The 21,395-nt window shown below is 34.9% G+C and overlaps 3 protein-coding genes across 3 annotated transcripts; all 3 read right to left on the bottom strand.

The window, feature by feature from the left end:
- Positions 1–172: 172 nt before the first annotated feature.
- On the bottom strand, positions 173–726 carry LOC106320504. Its single transcript, XM_013758873.1, has 2 exons — positions 635–726; positions 173–516 (listed from the first exon to the last, which is right to left on the bottom strand). The coding sequence occupies exons 1-2, from the start codon at positions 714–716 to the stop codon at positions 260–262; spliced, it is 339 nt and encodes a 112-aa protein (XP_013614327.1). The 5' UTR covers positions 717–726; the 3' UTR covers positions 173–259.
- A 159-nt stretch (positions 727–885) lies between these two features.
- Positions 886–8,465, bottom strand: LOC106320506 (ABC transporter G family member 42-like). Its single transcript, XM_013758876.1, is given in 25 exon segments — positions 886–1,066; positions 1,069–1,230; positions 1,303–1,557; positions 1,628–1,799; positions 1,876–2,094; positions 2,159–2,292; positions 2,392–2,475; positions 2,564–2,854; positions 2,940–3,248; positions 3,337–3,503; positions 5,093–5,246; positions 5,333–5,347; positions 5,349–5,440; positions 5,521–5,681; positions 5,753–6,066; positions 6,152–6,735; positions 6,820–6,910; positions 7,018–7,071; positions 7,157–7,233; positions 7,307–7,466; positions 7,551–7,635; positions 7,719–7,792; positions 7,889–8,012; positions 8,134–8,285; positions 8,287–8,465. Coding segments are annotated over 25 exon segments (4,167 nt in total). The 5' UTR covers positions 8,413–8,465; the 3' UTR covers positions 886–955.
- A 4,187-nt stretch (positions 8,466–12,652) lies between these two features.
- Positions 12,653–20,058, bottom strand: LOC106320503 (ABC transporter G family member 43-like). The gene is made up of 22 exons (XM_013758872.1): positions 19,781–20,058; positions 19,529–19,652; positions 19,359–19,432; positions 19,197–19,281; positions 18,963–19,122; positions 18,814–18,890; positions 18,632–18,685; positions 18,464–18,554; positions 17,796–18,379; positions 17,394–17,707; positions 17,160–17,320; positions 16,976–17,079; positions 16,742–16,895; positions 15,548–15,717; positions 15,162–15,470; positions 14,788–15,078; positions 14,624–14,707; positions 14,406–14,539; positions 14,101–14,328; positions 13,850–14,021; positions 13,013–13,267; positions 12,653–12,919 (listed from the first exon to the last, which is right to left on the bottom strand). The coding sequence occupies exons 1-22, from the start codon at positions 20,056–20,058 to the stop codon at positions 12,653–12,655; spliced, it is 4,170 nt and encodes a 1,389-aa protein (XP_013614326.1).
- Positions 20,059–21,395: the final 1,337 nt, after the last annotated feature.

Below are 21,395 nucleotides of genomic sequence, written 5' to 3'. Positions count from 1 at the left end.
GATCAGAAGAAGAGAAACACGTGTGGGTTCATGAGGTCGCTCCACCAGGTCGCTCTGCTTCCAGAGCGGGTTCGCCACCTCCCTCCGGGACGTCGCTCCAAATGCATGCTTTGTTTCTTCATATTGCGCGCGGGTTGCTGACCTAGCTCCGTCTTGGTCGCTCCGGCTCTCGAAAGTCGTCGACGAGAAGTTGAGTTCGGAGCGGGTGCCTCACCTCGCTCCGGGACGTCGCTCCAAATGCATACTTTGTTTCTTCATTTTACGCGCTGGTGACTGACCTCGCTCCGTCTTGGTCACTCCAGCTCTCGAAAGTGATCGACGAGCTATTGGGCTCAGAGCGGGAGCCTAACCCCGCTGCAGGACGTCGCTCTGACTTCGTTTCGTCTGGAGCGGGTGTCGTAGGTTGCTCCCGTTGCCCGCTCCGGTGCTCTACTCGCTCAAACAACACTTTCCACTCCCTTTTTGATTCCAAAGGCCTCCAAGTACCTCCAAAAACTCCAATGGACACTCTAACACCTAATAAAAACTTATGCAAAAAGGAAGCTAAAATGCATAATTCCTAATCTAAATGACCAAAATATGCAAGAATGAAAAGTTAAAATAATGTAAATATGCAAGATATCATTTTACTTACTTTTGGCCAAGGAGAAGCATAATGCTGAGATCCTTCCTCTGTATATACAGTTGTGCAGGCATTGATGTTTCTCATACTCCATCCTAAGTTTTGAGTTCTTTTTTTTTTTTAATGTCACGCGGTGAAAGTCACTTTGCCTTTTATATGTTTGAGTTTTTTTTTTCTCATGTGGTGAGAGTCACTTTGCTCTTCGAATGTTACACCCGCAACCGTTTGTTCTTTTTTGGACACAAATGTAACATATGTAGAAACTTAAATTTATTTATTTGCTAAATACCAATACACTGTTCATACCGACACAGTGAAGCAGGATTATAAGAATCACTTCTTTTGGAAATTGAGTTTACCGATGAAGAATGCGAAAAGAGAAGCCAGGAGAATGGGGAAGACACTGAGAACGATAGCTACAACAGCCAAAGAGTCATATGACCATATCTGAAACCAAAATAATCTTCCACGAAATCTGAAACCTTCTTCCTCTCTCCAAATGCTACTATCTCTTTCTCCATATCTCCATACTGAGATGTGAGCAACCCGTTTAAGATCCATGACGTGGGACTCAAGTAATACATCCAAATCCACCATTTCGGAATGCTCTGCATATCAATCAACAAAACTCTCATACATTTGATATTTTTATCTTTCTCAAAAAAAAAAGAGGTACTTACAGGTTTTGGAATGACATAACCAGCGAAGAGATTGACCATCGAGTAGAAACCAGAGCGTAGAGTAAAAGCAACGTGAATGTTTGGGGTGATGACAACTAAAAGCATGCCAAAGTAGTTGTAAATGAGCAGCGAGCAGAAGACTGAGTAGAAGCTCCAAAACACTTTGTAGAGCGAGACGTGATAGCCAACCATAGGATATAATATTGCAACACATAATATAGACTGGACTAATGAGTATGGAATCTCAACCAACACCTACAAAAGTTAAGGCTTCAGTTTATCTATTACTCCCTGTATGGATTTGATTTGAGGAAAATGTGTTAACCTGTGCAAGGGAGTAGGCCCATGAGTTGTACATTTGAGCAAATCTTTCGCGGTAGAAGACATTTCGTTCGGTTGCAATGCAGAATAATACGGTAGAGCAATTGTTTATTCCAGTGAAAAGAACCACCGTGTACATTGATCCCAATACATTGAAAAGATCTTGTTGAGTGTTTCTGCCAAAGAAGAAAGATAAAACATAAAGTTTGAGAGAAAACAAACTTAAAGAAAGTTGAGAGGCAAGAGAGTAACATTTTCTTAGCCTTTTGCCAGAACAAAACGCCACAGATCACAGAGTTAAGACACATGAAGAGGATGCGAGTGAGATTGTAGGAAGGGTTTCTCCAATAAGAGAGGTGTTGTTTCCATAGGCATGCCTTGAACTGTTCCCAGCCCGTTTGAGCATACCGCGTCGAGGAGGTTAGTTCTTCTGTTTCTGAAGATGTAACTCTCATTACTATGTTGTTCTCCCTAAAAACAAACAAAGACAAGTAAGTTTCAAAACAAAACAACACCCCAAGTGTTGTAGACTTACTTAAACAAAGACGATTCCTTGTAGATTTGGGCCAAATCAACACCAAGTTTGTCTTCTGATGATCTAGAAGTAATGCCTAGTAGCCAAGTGGCTGGATTAGTGTTCTCTTTCATTTTCGGAACTCCAGGAATCCTCTGCAGTTGAAAATTAATTAATGTTGTAAATAAAGAAAAAATAACCATACTTTATATATATTTGGTTCAGTTTTAGTAATATATTTTATGGAAACTTACCATAAAGTATTCAATAACATTGCTTGAATGTTGTCCAAGAGGTCCATGATAGATAATCCTTCCTCCATTTTTCATCAAAACCAGCTACAGTTGAATGTCACATAATGTACTTTTAGAAAACAGTTTTTTTCTTTAAAAAAATGGGGATGTGTGATATTTTCACTAATGTTACCTCATCAAATGCTTCAAAGATATCTGTGCCCGGTTGGTGAATAGTGCAAGCAACTGTTCTGCCAGTTTCTGTGATGTTCTTCACAGCTCTCATTACAATTGCAGCAGCTCGTGCATCTAATCCTGTGGTTGGTTCATCCATGAATATGATTGAAGGATTGGCAACAAGCTCCACAGCTATTGTTAGTCTCTTTCGTTGTTCTGTTGTTAAACCGCTAACTCCAGGAAGTCCTACTATGGAATCTTTAATTTCTTCCAGCTCTATCGTCTCAAGAACTTCTCTGACTATTGCCTATAATAAAAAATAATCAAGAAAATACTCAGACAAGTGAGAACTAAAAGGATGTCATAATTTTTGTTTTCAAACAATAACTTACTCTCTTTGTTTCTGAGTTGATGCTAGAAGGAAGTCGAAGCCAAGCAGAGTATTCCAAGGACTCTTCTATGGTTAAATTGGGGGAGTGAATATCAAACTGCTCACAGTAACCTGAAACCCTTGCAAATGTTTCTTGAACCTTACGGTAACCACCTACTTGAATGTCCCCCTCAATGTCACCGCGGCTTTTCCTTCCAGAAAGAACATCCATCAGAGTCGTTTTACCAGCACCACTCACACCCATGAGAGCTGTGAGAACACCAGGCTTGAATGCGCCTGTAACGTTAGAGAGAAGCTGCACCTTCTTGCCCTTTTAACAGAAATACGAGCCTCCACACATTATATAACTCATGTCTTATGTTTAAAGGGTTAAAAGAAGATTTAGATACTCAGTCTACCTGAGGAGTTTGGACGAAATAACAAACGTCTAGAAATGTGAAAGTTAGGGGCTTGAATGGTAATGCATTTTTGGACTGGGAAGCAACTTTAGAACTCGACATATTATGGTTTCCTGAACTTTGAGTGTTATCATCACCAGACACAATCGCACGTGACCTCTTTGAAGCTGAAATTACAGAAAGAAAAAAATCAATCAAATATACTAAATTATAGAGAAAATCGAATAAAAAACCTTCAAAATGGCACCCACTGACATATAGTATTTCACAAGCATTTTCTAAAGTGACACTTGTATCAAACGAAACTTTCAATCTGGTTTACTTGTACATCAAGTCAAAACCGTAACTGACACTGTTCAAAATCGTGTCGGTTTTTTTTTTTTTAAATTATTTTATTAGTAAAATAAATATAAAATAAAAAATATTAAAATTCATAAATAATTCAAAACAAATCATAAAAATCACAAAAATAGAATATTCACCAAAAAAATATTTGAATATTTTATTAATAAAATAAATATAAAAATACAGAAATATAAAAATTCATTAAAAATCAAATAAATCATAAAAAGTCAATAAAATTCACAAAAATAAAAAAAAAATCCTAAAAAAAATTTAAATTATTTATTCATAAAATAAATATAAAATAAAGAAAATATAAAATATAAAATATAAAATATAAAATATAAAATATAAAATATAAAAAAAATCATAAAAATTCAAAACAAATCATAAAAACTCATAAAATTTTACAAAAATAAAAGATTCACAACAAATATTTATATTATTTTATTGATATAATAAGTATAAAATACAGAAATATAAAAAAATATCATAAAAATCATAAAAAATTCACAAAAATAGAAAATAAAATTATACATGGTTTTATAAAAGCGACTAAGGAATAGGTGCATTGAGTGCTATAAACTGGCTGCCCTTAAGCTATCATTAGTATCCATTCTTCCTTTTAACAATCCTGAACTTTCCCAAATCCAACCAACACACACACAAAACATAACAAATAAAAAGAAATCCAAAATAGCAGTCAATCTCTGGATTATGATTACTCTAATTCGGATTAGAAAAATTCATTATCTTCAAATGATTCTCGTGAATGATTTGTTTTGAATTTTTAATGAATTTTATATTTTCTGTATTTTTATATTTATTTTATTAATAAAATAATTTAATATATTTTGTGATTTTTTAGTCTTGCGAATTTTAATGACTTTTAATGATTTATTTTGAATTTTTTATGATTTTTTTATATTTTCTGTATTTTATATTTATTTTATTAATAAAATAATTTAAAATATTTTTTTGACTCTTTGTGAATTTTATTGACTTTTTATGATTTATTTTGATTTTTTTATGAATTTTTATATTTTCAGTATTTTATATTTATTTTATTAATAAGATAATTAAATATTTTTTTTGGTGAATATTTTGATTTTTAGTGATTTTTAGTGATTTTTATGATTTGTTTTGAATTATTTATGAATTTTTATATTTTATATTTTTTTTATATTTAACTAGTAAAAAAAATAATTTTTTTTTTTAAAGAAAACCGACACGTCATCGATTTTGAACAGTGCCGGTTACGGTTTTGACTTGATGTACAATTAAGCCAGATTGAAGGTTTCTTTTGATACAAGTGTCACTTTAGAGGTTTAAAATGCTCGTGAAATATTCATAGGGTCCAAAGTGTAAGTGGAGGTTTTTTATGATTTTATAAATAGATCTCTTGTGAGCTTACTCTTTAGAAATGTCAAAGCCAGTACAAAAACAATGTTGAAGAATAATGTGAAGCCAATTAAAGCACCAAATGCACTCCAGTAAGATTGATCACCAAAGTTCAGCCCTCGAGCATCAAGAACTTCTTCCCCTAACGTTCTGTTTCCAGATGTTGTCTTATGGTAATAGAGAGATGATACAAATAATTAATGAACTAAAAATTTAGCTTGAAAATGTGAGAGTTTTGTAATGAATTGGTTACCTTACTCCACCGTACGTGTAGAGAAAAATTCATTTGATGTTATAGCAATCTCAGCATATGACAATGGAGACAACCAGAAACCCCACTGAAGCCAAGCAGGCATAGACGCTGGAATATAACACAACATCATCACAATGAATACTCCAAAAACTTATTATGAAACGTGTTTCTCAAGCAACAAAACATACGTTTTCGAAGGACGAATCCTCCGAATAATGAGAGAAGCACTACAGAGAGTTTTCCAATTGTTGTGGAAAGAACAAAATCTCTAAAGGTGGCAGCAATAGCACGGAACATTGATATACATGAAAGGTGTAAAGCAAAGAAGATCAAGAACTGGCGAAAGAACCTGAAGAAAATAAACTTTAATTAGCAGATAAATTTCTTGAATTGTACAAAACATGTTGTGAATGTTGTTACCTGCCAATATCAGGACTATAACCAATGACATAATATGTCAACGAGGTCCAGAGAAACGCTTCAAGAAATGAAATGGGTATCTTTAAAATAGCTGAAGGAACTGCATATGCCCAAGCAGGATAAAAGTACAACTCTTTCTGCTTGTAGAACACTGAAAGCCATGAGATTGTTAGTGTTAGTTCTGGAAGTCCATCAGCAAGCATTTTAAAGATTGAAAAGAACAAAGAACCCATAAGATAATTAGCATGCACTAGATCTCTTTTAGACCCAGTCCTTAGATAAACGGTCATTGTAATAGATCCAATGCAAATCAACTGCATTAAAAGGGTAAAAAAGGTTTAAGCATGTAATGGTTAAAACAAGTATAGATTTTCTGGTAAAAAAAATACAAGAACTTACGAGTCCAGACTTGAATACATAAACAAAAGAGTTTCTTTTCATCAGAAGGAACTCTCTCCTTGAGCAAGCTTTTAACATCTCCCAGTTACTAAGTGAGTATTTACTTGAGCATAAAGCATCTTTCTGAGCCTGAGACTTGTCATGTGTCTTGGAGAGTTCCTCTTGTTGTTGTAACCCAAGCTCAGACTTTTTGAACCTCTCAATAAATGAGTCAATGGAGACATAACAATATGGTTTGTCTATGTGACACCAATACTGTTCTTGATCTTTCCTTGAGATAACCTCCTGAAGAAATTCAGCAACAGATTTTCTTGTTGGACATTTAAATCCACAATCCTCAAAGAATCTACAAATATAATCCCTTGGACCAATGTAGATTATCTTTCCTTCTCCCATAAGAATCACATCGTCGAAAAGCTCAAACGTTTCTGGTGCAGGCTGAAGCAGTGAAACCACTATGGTTCCTTCAGACAGAAGTGCATAATGTCGGAGACAAGATACAATCTGGAACGTTGTTGAGCTGTCCAAACCATTGGATATTTCATCCATGAACAGAGTTTTGATTGGACCTACGATTGTCTCACCTGCAGTAGATAACAGATACATACCAAATATGAAGTTTGTCTTGAAAGACATTAGAACCAATGTGCATGTGAATGCTTAAGTACCTGTAGTTAATCTTCTCTTTTGACCACCAGATATTCCTGGTCTTGAAGTATCTCCAACGCGTGTATCTGCACAGAGACTGAGTCCTAGGATCTGATAATAATAATAAAACAGATGCATAAATAACTTCTGATAGTGTTTCAAAAAAAAATACATAAAAATTAATAACTTCTGATAAGAAGAGAATGAAAGTACCATACCTTTAGGATATAATCAGTTTGCAGATTAGTTTTTGAACCTTCAATAGAAGCTGCCTGTCATGATATGGAGTTTTTATTACTCGTAATTAGAATTCATATTATATTCATATGTATGCATCATAGACTCATAGTTTTGTACCTTCATGTATGCATCTATATCAGGATCAGGAACTATTCCTTTCAGTTTCTCCCTTCTACTAATCTCTTTCATAGTTTCTGTTATGGTCACAAAAGTTTAAAGCAACAAGAACTCAACAAATAGAAACATAAGAATAATTGTTTTGCTCACCTAAACGGCTCCCTGTGCCTTGAAAACATCCTGAAAAATCGAGTGTCTCTCTCACAGTAATATCTGGAATGTGTAGATCGTTTTGACTTACATAATTCGATGTTTTTTCAGGAACAAACTCTGATAATAAGTGACCGTTGTAACTAACGTCTCCTGTCGTCTGTAATGTGGAAGCAGCTCGTTTGATTTTTGAACAAAAGAACTCATATACATCGTTTCAATGATTTAATTAACAAAAAAAAACCTTCAAAGAAGGGTCAAGTCTTCCAGCTAGTGCAAGTAGTAGAGTGGTTTTACCACAACTAGGAGGACCAAGCAACAAAGTCATTCTGCAAACAAACAAAGCAAAACAAAAAGTATATTTCTTTGCAAGGAAAACAAAAATTAATGAGGAAGTGCTTCAAGAATGTACCTTTTAGGCCTTATGATACCACTGACACCATTCAAGATGCTTATGTTCTTTTCTTTCTTTAGACACATAAGTCTCTGTCAAAAAATCACCAATTATGTACATAATTAATTACTAGAGGTCCAAGATTAGGATGTTAACGTGGAAACTTAATTAGTTGAATGAACACTTACAGATAGTCTGCTTGCAATAGCATTCCAAAGAGTTGGGATTGGCTTTCCATAAACTACCTCACATTCTGCTTCCACAAAAAGATCACTGAACCTCACTTCAATCGTCGCTAACTCGAGACCAACCCTACAAAATATACATGAGATTGATAATATAGACCAATAATATTTACATTTTCTTAGCATATAAACATGAAACAAGGAACATAACCATAATAAAAAGCATAGTCTTGAAACTTGAAACTTACTCATCGATTCTTTTCTTAATTTTCTGCAGTAGCCTGAGATTATCATCCTCAACATGTCTAATGAGATCATCAATAAAGAGATGTCTATCAAGATCCTCAAGTTTAGAAACATCCATGACTCGCCTCTCGTTTCTCTTCCCTTGTTCATCTCCGTTCCAAAAACAGAGCAGTAGTGATCCTTTCAAACGTTGGTAATCTCTCAATAGCAGCCCATTGAGAGCGAACATCCTCATCACCAATATCACCATTCTCTTCTCCAGCTATTTGAAGCTTTGTCATTATTGGAAAAAAGATACCCAAAAATATCCTACGTTACAGAAGAAGTTATATAGAGAAACGATCACAACCCAAGTGGGGGCTTCACGATATAGACAAAAGATATTTAGGTCTTAATGTGAAGCCCCACTGTCCACTAGTATGGATCAACTGTGAACAAAGCACCAAAAATAAATGACTAGACAATCGGCGAGCGTTGAAAAAGAATATAAACACATGAAATGGCGTCGAACATTTGGACCAAAGATGCCTAATTAGTAAATGCTGTAGCTTTAAGATTTTGCTCTATAAATACAGCTGTTTTTTTTTTTTTGTGGCTGTGGAGTTATAGCTCTAAAATTTAAGCTGTAATTTTTAAAAAGGTAAAAGCATGATTTATGTAGATCAACGTAGATTAATATTATATATATATTAAACAACATATTAATGGGTTAAAAATAAAATGTATATTATTGTTATTGAATAAATAAAAATTATCACAAATAATTTGATTAGAACACGAACATTTTTTTTTTTGTAACTTAATTAGAACACGAACATGAACTAACGTTTAACCACAAAATTTTTGTAAACCAATGTATAAGCTAGGGTTTTGATTTTGATCTTTGATTTTGATCTTACAAATGTTTATCATATATATACGTTTAAGATTAACATCTATTTTTAAATTTTGTTTGTGGAACAAATTTCAAATAAAATAATAATTATTATGTTGGAAAGCATATAAAATTGGTTGTAGCTTTTACCAAAAAAAATTGGTTGTAGCTAGGGATTTGTCTTTGTACAGCCCTCACACAGACGTAAATTTAAAATTTCTAAAGAGGCTGTAAACTTATAAAAATTAATAAAGTATGAAGTGCGTAAATTTAGAGAGCTGTAGATATAATTATTTGCTGGGGACAACATCTACAATGATTACCAATCACCCAAGAAACAAGAGAAATGAGAGCCGCCTGTGAAGAATTTTCTTCATTTGAAAACAAGATTCCATTTTTGCGGCTGGGATCAAATCATGCAAATAAGGTTCTTACTTATTACAGTGAATGTAAGTACCTGTATATGTGCAGTACTTGTCTGGTTCAAACAAGATAGTTTATCAGGAATCGGGTTTCATTTGAAGAGCAGTTGAAAATTCAACTGCCAAATAACATGGAAAGTGAAACTAAATCATAATTCAACCCAACTATTTTTGGAGAAGAAACGATCTTCAACGGTATAAAGGATAGTTACTGTCTGAACATTACTATACATGTGCGCACCCTTTAGCTCCATTGGTATCACTTCATCACTTGGACGCGGCTGATCCATTCTTTCCAAAAATAAACCGGACAGAATCCGTGGCTCGTCTCATCGGGGCTACAAGTTTGGATCCCGCTAGGATTTGGCAGCAGAGTGTGTGCTATGATTCAACTCGATTAAGGCAATAAACTCCTCCCGGATCTTCTCACCTTGCAAAAGACATTTTCTACATGGAGGAGAGGGTCAGGTATCCGGAGCAACTATATGTTCAGCACAAGAGATCCGTGTGCGCTCGTCGTTTTCTTGGATATTGTAGGGTCAGAGGGAACTGAAGGAACATGGAGTAGCTATAAGCTTCATAGTGTTGGAAACTGCCACAGAGCAGAAGTGATTAAGCGACTACAACGCATCCGAGTTCTGTCTCATAAGCTGAAACTTAATGCCGAAGAGGTATAGTGTTGGGATCTAGTGAGACTATGTCCAACTATATATTGTTGGATTAGTACGATATTGTCTATTTTGGGTTTAAGAGTCAAGCCCGTATGGATTTAGTTTTAGATTATTTCCTAAAATGTTTCGTACTAATTATAGTTGGACATCTTTTTAAGGTATTTCTATCTGTACTCCATAATTTACTCCAAAAATAAAGTGGAAAATGTAGTATGTACAAAAAAATTAAAAAAACACTTCATTTATGGAGTAATCACTTTTTTGTTTGTTCACTATTCTATTTTGCACTCCATTTTGCAGTAAATTATGGAATGTGGTTGGAAATGCTCTTATATATTAGACATTATTTGTCTAAACTTGCAATGTGGAACTTTGTTTGATATCTTAGATATAGGTTTTTTTTTTTGAAACACAAACTTCCATTAATCGAAAAAGTTAAACCCCCGAGTTCAAAACAGGGGAGAGACTACAAACATCACGCAAAGCTTGTTTTGCTAATGCATCAGCTGCTTTGTTTCTTTCTCTAGGGAGCCATTCAAACACAATAGATTCAAAAGAAGGAGCTAAACGAAGGATATCAGAGACTATTCCATAAATTTCAGGGGGTGGTTCCTCCGAAGTGATGGCTTTGATCAGCTGTTGCGAATCCGCCTGGCAGCGTAATTGAAGTAATCCCTCTGCTCTGGAAAAAACCACTGCTTCACAGAGAGCAAGTGCTTCTGCCACTAGGGGGGTACTAACATAAAGGCAATGAGACATGAAGCTAGAGGTGACATCCCTGTCAATAATTGTCCAGCCAAGTCCCGCCCATCGTAGGTCTGCTCGCCACGCTGCATCTGTCTGGATGATGGTAGATTCCCCTCGAGCAGGGGTTGGTTCTCGCAACGGGATTGCGGGTTTTGAAGGCACCGTTATCTGCTCTCTTAACCATTCCTGTGCTGCTGTCACCGCTCTAGTAATGATCTCCTCCGGTGTGGTGGTCTTGTTGTTGAAGATCCTGTTGTTTCTTGCTAACCATAGTGACCATAGGATCCAAGGTGCAAGGGGGCCCGAGGAAATTCCCGACGGAGGAAGGCATACCAGTTTGGAGAGTCCTTGCCAAGTAGTAGTCAAATCTAGCAATCTTCTAGAATCAATACTAGATGAGAAAGAGGCTAGCTTCCACACCTTGTAGGCTATATCACAATGAAGGAAGAGATGATTGATAGATTCCACATTACTGCAGCTTTTACAGGTTGCGTCCACGTTGATGTTTCTTGCAGCTAGCTTATCACCAACCGGTAAGGCTCCTTGGAAAATCTTCCAAAGGAAGAGCTTGATCTTTGGGGCAACTTGCAGGCTCCATATGCCTTTTTCCCAGTCGAAGCCGTTGTCTGTGGGTTCTGTAGGTCGGTCCTTGCTAAGTTCCAGTGCCTTTAAGTATCAGTCTTTGTTGTATATTCTCCCGACCTGGTGCTTAGCCAAACCAATTTGTCCGGGGCGCCAGACTTGCTGGGTTTGATGCTGAGTATAGCTTCTTCCTCATGTGGCATTATCTGTTGGATCAGCTCTCTGTTCCAGTCAGAGCTATTAGGTAGCAGTAGCTCTCGGACGGTTAGGTTCATGTAGTGTTCAGGTGGTGGCCCCATAGGGCGTCTCTGGGATGTTAAACTGAGCCACGGGTCAGACCATGCATTTATTTGCTCTCCATTTCCAACAGCCCACCCTACGTTTTGTGCAATCAAATCTCTGCCGATAAGGATGCCTTTCCAGCCGTGTGACTCGACCGACTTATGTCCAGCGTCAATGAACTGCTCATTACCTCCATACTTTCCCATAAGGACTCGGCTGCGTAGACCTGATGGGTTGTGAATAAGGCGCCAGCTGAGTTTAGCTAGATAGGCGTCATTAAAGTGGGGGCTTCACGATTCTTATATATACACTTTGCTTCATAGAGTGTACCAGATTTTAAATCTTTCTTTCCTCTGAAACAAAATGGCAGATGAATCCACCTCTCCCCGTCAATGCTGTGACATCTCATCGCCTAATAACACTTACAATGGTCATTAACATAAGGCAATGCATGCGGCATGCCTGATGAGCTAATTGCCATGAACACTTAAGCGTTTTTTTTTTCTCTAACCATTCACTTCAAGAATCGGCTAAAAAGCGCCTGAGCCTAATATTCTTCTGATGTAAATCAATTGCAGAATCCTCAAGTAAGTGTCTTATTTTAGTAGAACTCTGCCTGAATCAACCCTAAAACAGAACTTAATGGGTTTTTTTTGTCTTGTAGTTTGTAAGGGTGGGTTAGTTTTATCTTCCTGACCAACTTCAGAAGTAAATGTCTTATAGAAGAAACCCGAGATTCGAAGGATTGTGTATTTTCCACCAAGTTTGTTTCTTTGTCTTACTTCCTTTTGCCCAAGGAGAAGAATGTGGTGAGAGTCACTTTGAATGTTACTTAATTTTTGGGCACAACTGTAATAGATCTAGAAAGCTTAATTTATTTATTTGCTAAATACCAAAAAAATTATTTTCATACTGACCCTGTGAAGCAGGATTATAAGAATCGTCACTTCTTTTGGAAATTGAGTTTATCTATGAAGAATGCGAAAAGAGAAGCCAAGAGAATGGGAAAGCCAATGAGAATGATAGCTACAAGAGCCAAAGAATCATATCTGAAACCAAAATAGTCTTCCACGAATCCTGAAACCTTCTTCTTCTCTCCAAATGCCATAACCTCATTCTCCATATCTCCGTACTGAGATGTAAGCAATCCATTCAAAACCCATGACGTAGGGCTCAAGTAATACATCCATATCCACCATTTCGAAATGCTCTGCATATCCAATAAAATTCTCAACATGTTTTGATCTATTACATAACTTAGAGAGGTTTGTCACTCTTTTTATCTTGGTTAGAAGATACTTACAGGTTTTGGCATGACATAACCAGCGAAGAGATTAACCATTGAGTAGAAGCCCGAACGGAGAGTAAAAGCAACGTGAATGTTTGGGGTGATGACGACTAAAAGCACGCCAAAGTAGTTGAATATGAGCAACGAGCAGAAGACTGCATAGAAGCTCCAAAACACTTTGTAGACCGAGAAGTGATAGCCAACCATAGGATATAAGATTGCCATACATAAAATAGACTGGACTAATGAGTATGGAATCTCAACCAACACCTACAAAATTTAGGGCTTCAGCTCAATGCCAAAGCCATGTTTTCTTTGTATTCCGTGTACAGTAGAACCTTTATAAATTAATACTCAATAAATTAATAATCTCTATAAATTAATAAATTTTGTTCATCCCAATTTGGACCGGTATATAATATGATATAAATCGATAAAATAATAAGATAATAATATTTTTAAAACTTCCATATAAATATATAGTCCCATTAAAATCATAAATTAATAATATATCTATATATATTTTTATATAAGTACAAACTAAACATTATATTATTGGTTTTAAATTCACAATGAAAATACATCTATTTATCTCAACATTTTACTATATTTTGATAATATTTAGTAAAATTATATCGAAAACCAAATAACAACATAAAAATATATACCAAATAAGATAATTAAACAATAGAAAAGTCAAATATTTTATTTTTTTTATAAACAAAAATTTTTTAAAAAAGGAAAATTTGGTAAATTAATATCTCTGTAAATTAATAAAATTCTAAAGTTCCAACATTATTAATTTATAGAGGTTTTACTGTACGTGGATTGATCTGAGGAAAATGTGTTAACCTGTGCAAGGGAGTAGGCCCATGAGGTGTACATTTGAGCAAATCTTTCGCGGTAGAAGACATTTCTTTCGGTTGCAATGCAGAATAACACTGTAGAGCAATTGTTTATTCCAGTGAAAAGAACCACCGTGTACATTGATCCCAATACATTGAAAAGATCTTGTTGAGTGTTTCTGCCAAAGAAGAAAGGTAAACACAAAGTTTTTAGAGACAACAAAACATAAAAGAAAGGATGAGAGAAGAGAGTCTAACATTTTCTTAGCCTTTTGCCAGAACAAAACGCCACAGATCACAGAGGTGAGACACATGAACATGATGCGAGTGAGATTGTAGGAAGGGTTTCTCCAATAAGAGAGTTGTTGTTTCCATAGGCATGCCTTGAACTGTCCCCAACCCGTTTGAGCATATCGCGTCGAGGAGGTTAGTTCTTCTGTTTCTGAAGATGTACCTCTCATTTGCTCTATTACTATGTTGTTCTCCCTGCAACAAACAAACAAAGGTAAGCAAGTTCCAAAGTCCAAACAACAGTTTCAAGCAAACAACATCTATATACTTACTTAAACAAAGAAGATTCCTTGTAGATTTGGGCCAAATCAACACCAAGTTTGTCTTCTGATGATCTTGAAGTAATGTCTAGTAGCCAAGTGGCTGGATTAGTGTTCTCTTTCATTTCCGGAACTCCAGGAATTCTCTGTAGTTGAAAATTACTATTGTAATTTGTAAATAATGGAAAAAACAGTTTTAGTATATATATAGATATCATAGAAACTTTTACCATAAAGTAATCAATAACATTTCTTGAATGTTCTCCAAGAGGTCCATGATAGATAATCCTTCCTCCATTTTTCATCAAAACAAGCTGCAGTTGAAAGTTTCATAATGTACTCTTAGAAAAGAGACTTTTAAAATGGGGATGTGTGCTATTTTCACTATTGTTACCTCATCAAATGCTTCAAAGATATCAGTTCCCGGTTGGTGAATGGTGCAAACAACAGTTCTGCCAGTCTCTGTGATGTTCTTCACAGCTCTCATCACAATCGCAGCAGCTCTTGCATCTAATCCTGTGGTTGGTTCATCCATGAATATGATTGAAGGATTGGCAACCAGCTCCACAGCTATAGTTAGTCTCTTGCGTTGTTCTGTTGTTAAACCGCTAACTCCAGGAAGTCCTACTATGGAATCTTTAATGTCCTCCAGCTCTATTGTTTCAAGAACTTCTCTGACTATTGCCTTTAAGAAAAAAATCAAGAAAATACTCAGACAAATGAGAACTAAAAGGATGTAATAATTTTTGATTTCGAACAAAAACTTACACTCTTTGTTTCAGAGTTGATGCTAGAAGGAAGTCGAAGCCAAGCAGAGTATTCCAAGGACTCCTCTATGGTTAAATTAGGAGAGTGAATATCAAACTGCTCACAGTAACCTGAAACCCTTGCAAATGTTTCTTGAACCTTACGGTAACCACCTACTTGGATCTCTCCTTCAATGTCACCGCGTGTTTTCCTTCCAGAAAGAACATCCATCAGAGTCGTTTTACCAGCACCACTGACACCCATTAGAGCAGTGAGAACACCAGGCTTGAATGCGCCTGTAACGTTAGAGAGAAGCTGCACCTTCTTGTCCTTTAGCATAAATAAAAAGTTTAAACTCTTGTCTTTTGTTAAAAGGGTTCAAAGAAGTTCGTAGATACTCAGTTTACCTGAGGAGTTTGGACGAAATAACAGACGTCTTGAAATGTGAAAGTTAGGGGTTTGAAAGGTAATGCATTTTTGGACTGGGAAGCAATTTTAGAACTTGACTTAGTATGGTTTCCTGAACCTTGAGTGTTATCATCATCACTAGACACAATCGCACGAGACCTATTTGAAGCTGAAATTACAGAAAGAACAAAATCAATAACATATAGATGTTGGTTGTTTTAGTAGTTTTTAGTTTTAGTTTTTGGTTTTTAGATTTTAGTTTTTAGATTTTAGTTTTTAGGTTTTTAATTTTTAGATTTTAGTTTTTAGTTTTCTAAATAATAATTGTAATTTATTTTTAAATAATACAATAAACATATAATTATATATTTTAGAGAAAACATTAAAATTAATCAAAATATTTTCGTTGTTTGAATCTGAAAATATTTCACATATAAGTGGTTTTCAGATTTTATTTTTTTATTTTCATGTTTTAGTTTTAAAATGTATGTTATAAATTATTGTATTTTTGTAAAAAAAAAAATTAGAGCAATGAATATTTTTTGATGAAATTTTAAATTTATTGATTTGAATTATGAGTGATTTTCAGGTTTATTTTTTATTGTATTTTTTGTTTTTCTGTATTTATTTATTTTTATTTATTTTAAAGCTGTAAAAAATTATTAAATTATGTAGAAGTTTCCATTTTTATCATTATAATTTATTAAAATATCATGCTTGTTATTTAAAAAGAAATGAAAAATATATTAGCTTGTTTTAAAAAAGAAATTTTCAAAAATATATTTTACTAAAAATAATCTAAAAATATGTGTAAATAGTTAAAACAAAACTACCTAAATAAAAAAGTATATAATTTAGCTAGTGTTATTATATTATATTTATATTCATAAGTTAATAAAAATATGAAGTAGTCGTACAGATTCTCTAAAAACCTCAAAAACATGGATTTTGGTTTTCATTGGAAATTTGTAGGGAAACTATTTTGTTAAAATCTTGATTGGATAAGAGAACTTTTTTTTTTAAAGTAATTTTTCTAAATTTTAGGAAATCTGTTTTTGTAGAATTGTGATTGGACGATAAAATAGTTTTTTGAAAAGCAAAAAGCAAAAACCATCTTAGAAACTAGAAACAATAATCACATATACTAACTTCTACCACTCACATATTATATAAAAGATGGTTTGTGAACTTACTCGTTAGAAATGTCAAAGCCAGTACAAAAACAATATTGAAGAAGAATGTGAAGCCAATTAAAGCACCAAGTGCACCCCAGTAAGATTGATCACCAAAGTTCAGCCCTCGAGCATCAAGAACTTCTTCCCCTAACGTTCTGTTTCCAGATGTTGTCTAATGGAGATGATATACAAATCAATAATGAAGTAAAAATTTAGCTAGAAAATGTGAAAATTGTGTAAAGAATTCATTACCTGACTCCACCGTGTAGAGAAAAATTCATTTGATGTTAGACCAATCTCAGCATATGACAATGGAGACAACCAGAAACCCCACTGAAGCCAAGCAGGCATGGACGCTGGAATATAAAAGAAAATCATTACAATGAATCTTCCAAAAACTTATTATGAAACGTGTGTTTCAAGTAACAAAACTTACGTTTTCGAAGGACGAATCCTCCAAATAATGAGAGAAGCACTATAGAGACTGATCCCATTGTTGTGGCAAGAACAAAATCTCGAAAAGTGGCAGCTATAGCACGGAACATTGATATGCATGAAAGGTGTAAAGCAAAGAAGATCAAGAACTGGCGAAAGAACCTGAAGAAAAGAAAATCTGAATTAGCAGATAAAGTTTCTCGAATTGTACAAAACATGTTTGTGAATGTGCTACCTGACAATATCAGGACTATAACCAATCACATAATATGTCAACGAGGTCCAGAGAAACGCTTCAAGAACTGAAATGGGTATCTTTAAAATAGCTGAAGGAACTGCATATGCCCAAGCAGGATAAAAGTACAACTCCTTTTGCTTGTAGAACACTGAAAGCCTTGAGATTGTTAGTGTGAGTTCTGGAATTCCATCAGCAAGCATTTTAAAGATTGAAAAGAACAAAGAACCCATAAGATAATTAGCATTGATAACATCTCTTTTAGAACCAGTCCTTAGATAGACAGTCATTGTAATAGATCCAATGCAAATCAACTGCATTATAAGGGTAAAATGGTTTAGCATGTAATGGTAATTAAAACAAGTATAGATTTTCTGGTAAAAAAAAAAGACAAGAACTTACGAGTCCAGACTTGAATACATAAACAAAAGAGTTTCGTTTCATCAGAAGAAACTCTCTCCTTGAGCAAGCTTTTAACATCTGCCAGTTATTAAGTGAGTATTTTCTTGAGCATAAAGCATCTTTCTGAACCTGAGACTTGTCATGTGTCTTGGAGAGTTCCTCTTGTTGTTGTAATCCAAGCTCAGACTTTTTGAACCTCTCAATAAATGAGTCAATGGAGACATAACAATATGGTTTGTCTATGTGACACCAATACTGTTCTTGATCTTTCCTTGAGATAACCTCCTGAAGAAATTCAGCAACAGATTTTCTAGTTGGACATTTAAATCCACAATCCTCAAAGAATCTACAAATATAATCCCTTGGGCCAATGTAGATTATCTTTCCTTCTCCCATAAGAATCACATCGTCGAAAAGCTCAAACGTTTCTGGTGCAGGCTGAAGCAGTGAAACCACTATGGTTCCTTCAGACAGAAGTGCATAATGTCGGAGACAAGATACAATCTGGAACGTTGTTGAGCTGTCCAAACCATTTGATATTTCATCCATGAACAGAGTTTTGATTGGACCTACGATCGTCTGACCTGCAGTAGATAATATATACATACCAAATATGAAGTTTGTCTTGAAAGATATTAGAACCAATGTGCATGTGAATGCTAAAGTACCTGTGGTTAATCTTCTCTTTTGGCCACCAGATATTCCTGGTCTTGATGTATCTCCAACGCGTGTACCTGCACAGAAACTGAGTCCTAGGATCTGATAATAATAATAATAAAACAGATGCATTAATAACTTCAGATAAGAACAGAAAACACCTCTGAAAGTTACCATACCTTTAGGATATAATCAGTTTGCAGATTAGTTTTTGAACCTTCAATAGAAGTTGCCTGTCATGATATAGAATTTTTTATATTTCTAATTTGAATTCTTTTTTTTTGAAACATTTTTTTTCTTCTGAAACATTCTAATTAGAATTCTTATTATATTCATATTAAAGCACAGCAGGATTTTTTACCTTCATGTATGCATCTATATCAGGATCAGGAACTATTCCTTTCAGTTTCTCCCTTCTACTAATCTCTTTCATAGTTTCTGTTATGGTAAAAATGTTTAATGCAACAAGAACTCACCAAAAAGAAATATTTGGATAATTGTTTTCCTCACCTAAACGGCTTCCTGTGCCTTGAAAACATCCTGAAAAATCGAGTGTCTCTCTCACAGTAATATCTGGAATGTGTAGATCATTTTGACTTACATAATTTGATGTTTTTTCAGGAACAAACTCTGATAATAAGTGACCGTTGTAACTAACGTTTCCTGTAGTCTGTAATGTGGAAGGAACTCATATGATTTGTGAACAAAACATATGAGTCAGTGTTTGAATTATCAAAAACAAACCTTCAAAGAATGGTCGAGTCTTCCAGCTAGTGCAAGTAGCAGACTGGTTTTACCACAACTAGGAGGACCAAGCAACAAAGTCATTCTGCAAATAAACAAAAACGTTTCTGTCTTTGTAAAGAAAGCCAAGATTAACGAGGAACTTTTGTTTCAAGATTTTACCTTTTAGGCCTTATGATACCACTGACGCCATTCAAGATGCTTATACTTTTTTCTTTCTTTAAACACATGACTCTCTGTCACAAACATCACCATTATGCATATAATTAATTACAAGAAGTCCAAGATTAAGATGTTAACGTGGAAACTTAAAAGGATACAGTCTCACTTACAGATATTCTGCTTGCAATAGCATTCCAAAGAGTTGGGATGGGTTTTCTATAAACTACCTCACACTCTGCTTCCACAAAAAGATCACTGAACCTCACTTCAATCGTAGGTAGCTCGAGACCAACCCTACAAAATATACGTGGGATTGGCATTAGAGACCAATAAAATTTACATTCTAACATATAAACATGAATGCTATCTTTTGAATCAAGGAACAAAAAAGAAGAGATAAAACATTGAACCTTGAAACTTACTCATCGATTCTGTTTTTGATTTTTTGCAGTAGCCTGAGATTATCATCCTCAACATGTCTAATGAGATCATCAATAAAGAGATGTCTATCAAGATCCTCAAGTTTAGAAACATCCATGACTCGTGTCTCGTTTCTCTTTCCTTGTTCATCTCTATTCCAGAACAGAGCAGTAGTGATCCTCTCAAACGTGGGTAATCTCTCAATAGCAGCCCATTGAGAGCGAACCTCCTCATCACCAGCATTACCAATTTCATCTCCAGCTATTTGAGGCGTTGTCATTATTGGAAACAAGATTGCCAAAAATATTCTATGTTACAGAAGAAGTTATATAGAGATATGATCACAAGCAGAGGCGGATCCACGTTAGGAGGGGTGACACCCCTTAAATAATATATTCTGCATTTGTAGGCTTAAAACATATACACAACTACGTACCGGCAAAACAAAAAAAAATTGAATTCCTTAATATTAATATGTATGAACACTACATTTTTTTGGTTAAAAATGTAAACACCATCATCTCCTACTATTCTTGGATGCCACGAGATGCTGAAGAGAGTTAATTTATATTTGCACTAGGTATTGTTTTTATTGTTGCTAAGAACATGATTTTTTGGATAATGTAATTATGTTATCGTTTTTATTTGTTAAGATCATTATTTGATGTTTTAAGTTTGTTATGTAGTAATAGATGATAGGTTAATATATTTTGTGTTTGTTTTTTCGAATAATGTGTTATTGTGTGTATAGTACTTGTTAGTAGTGAAATGAGCATCTAATGTAAAAGAATATTGAATTTCAATAACTTTGTTGATTCTAAGATTAACGGTTTCAGCGTCAAAATTGTATTATATTTTTTTTTATATTTTTGAAAATTATAACTTTTAAGATGTTTTTTGCCCTCTCCCTATATTTTGACCTTGAGTCATCACCGTCTATGTATTTCTTTACCTTTCTGGTGTGCGGTGCTTCTCACTATCACCGGAAAAAGACTTACATCTTTCTCTTGTTCTTCCTTGTCTTCTTCACCTGTGAGATTATATGGTATTTGTTGTAGATCGGGTTTATGAGTTTTCAGTTTTTCGTTTGATTCTCACGGTATTGTAGGTTGTTCCAGTCAATATTAACCTCTCCTCTTCTGCCTTAGATTTCAGCTGATGTTAGGAACTGCATCTTCTTGGTTGGGTCAGAGTTTAGTCGTTTTTGATGTTGTATTCCTCAACGTTGGCTTACCGTCAATAGTCTCTGCTCGTCTTGGTTTTCAAGATCTAGTTTTTGGTGTTCTGATTTCTATGCTCTCTTTCATAGCTCGAGGACGGCTTCATAGTTTACTGATTTCGTTTCGTCTCCCTTTCCCTCTCTATTCCCGCATCTCTTTTCAGCTTTCATCGCATCTGTGGTGGCTCTTCCTTTCACCATGTTTGCCACTCGAGGTTTGGATATTGTTTTCGTTCGTGCATGTTATATGGGCTTGGAAGGTTATTTCTGGTCTCAAGTTTAGTCTCTGATTTCTTGGTGGTTGTCTTTCATTCTCTCTCCCTCAAGTTGTTTCTTTTCTTTCCATGTTTCCTTTGTATAGGTGTGCGGAGTTAGTCTCTTGGAGCTTTGGTCCCTTC

This window comes from Brassica oleracea, unplaced genomic scaffold (genome assembly GCF_000695525.1).
Source record: "Brassica oleracea var. oleracea cultivar TO1000 unplaced genomic scaffold, BOL UnpScaffold00945, whole genome shotgun sequence".
In the NCBI taxonomy this organism is placed as follows: Eukaryota; Viridiplantae; Streptophyta; class Magnoliopsida; order Brassicales; family Brassicaceae; genus Brassica; species Brassica oleracea.
This window is presented reverse-complemented; position numbering and strand designations above follow the sequence as displayed.

What these genes read in the sequence shown, in the direction of transcription:
- LOC106320504 (XM_013758873.1), bottom strand. Translation starts at nt 716, where the DNA reads ATGGAGTATGAGAAACATCAATGCCTGCACAACTGTATATACAGAGGA. An exon ending in ATGCTTCTCCTTGGCCAAAA is followed by an intron (nt 517 to 634) that starts GTAAGTAAAATG and finishes AGTTTTTATTAG; the next exon opens with GTGTTAGAGTGTCCATTGGA.
- LOC106320503 (XM_013758872.1), bottom strand. Translation starts at nt 20,058, where the DNA reads ATGACAACGCCTCAAATAGCTGGAGATGAAATTGGTAATGCTGGTGAT. An exon ending in AGGATTCGTCCTTCGAAAAC is followed by an intron (nt 17,080 to 17,159) that starts GTAAGTTTTGTT and finishes TTTATATTCCAG; the next exon opens with CGTCCATGCCTGCTTGGCTT. An exon ending in ATTTCGTCCAAACTCCTCAG is followed by an intron (nt 15,471 to 15,547) that starts GTAAACTGAGTA and finishes TTTATGCTAAAG; the next exon opens with GACAAGAAGGTGCAGCTTCT.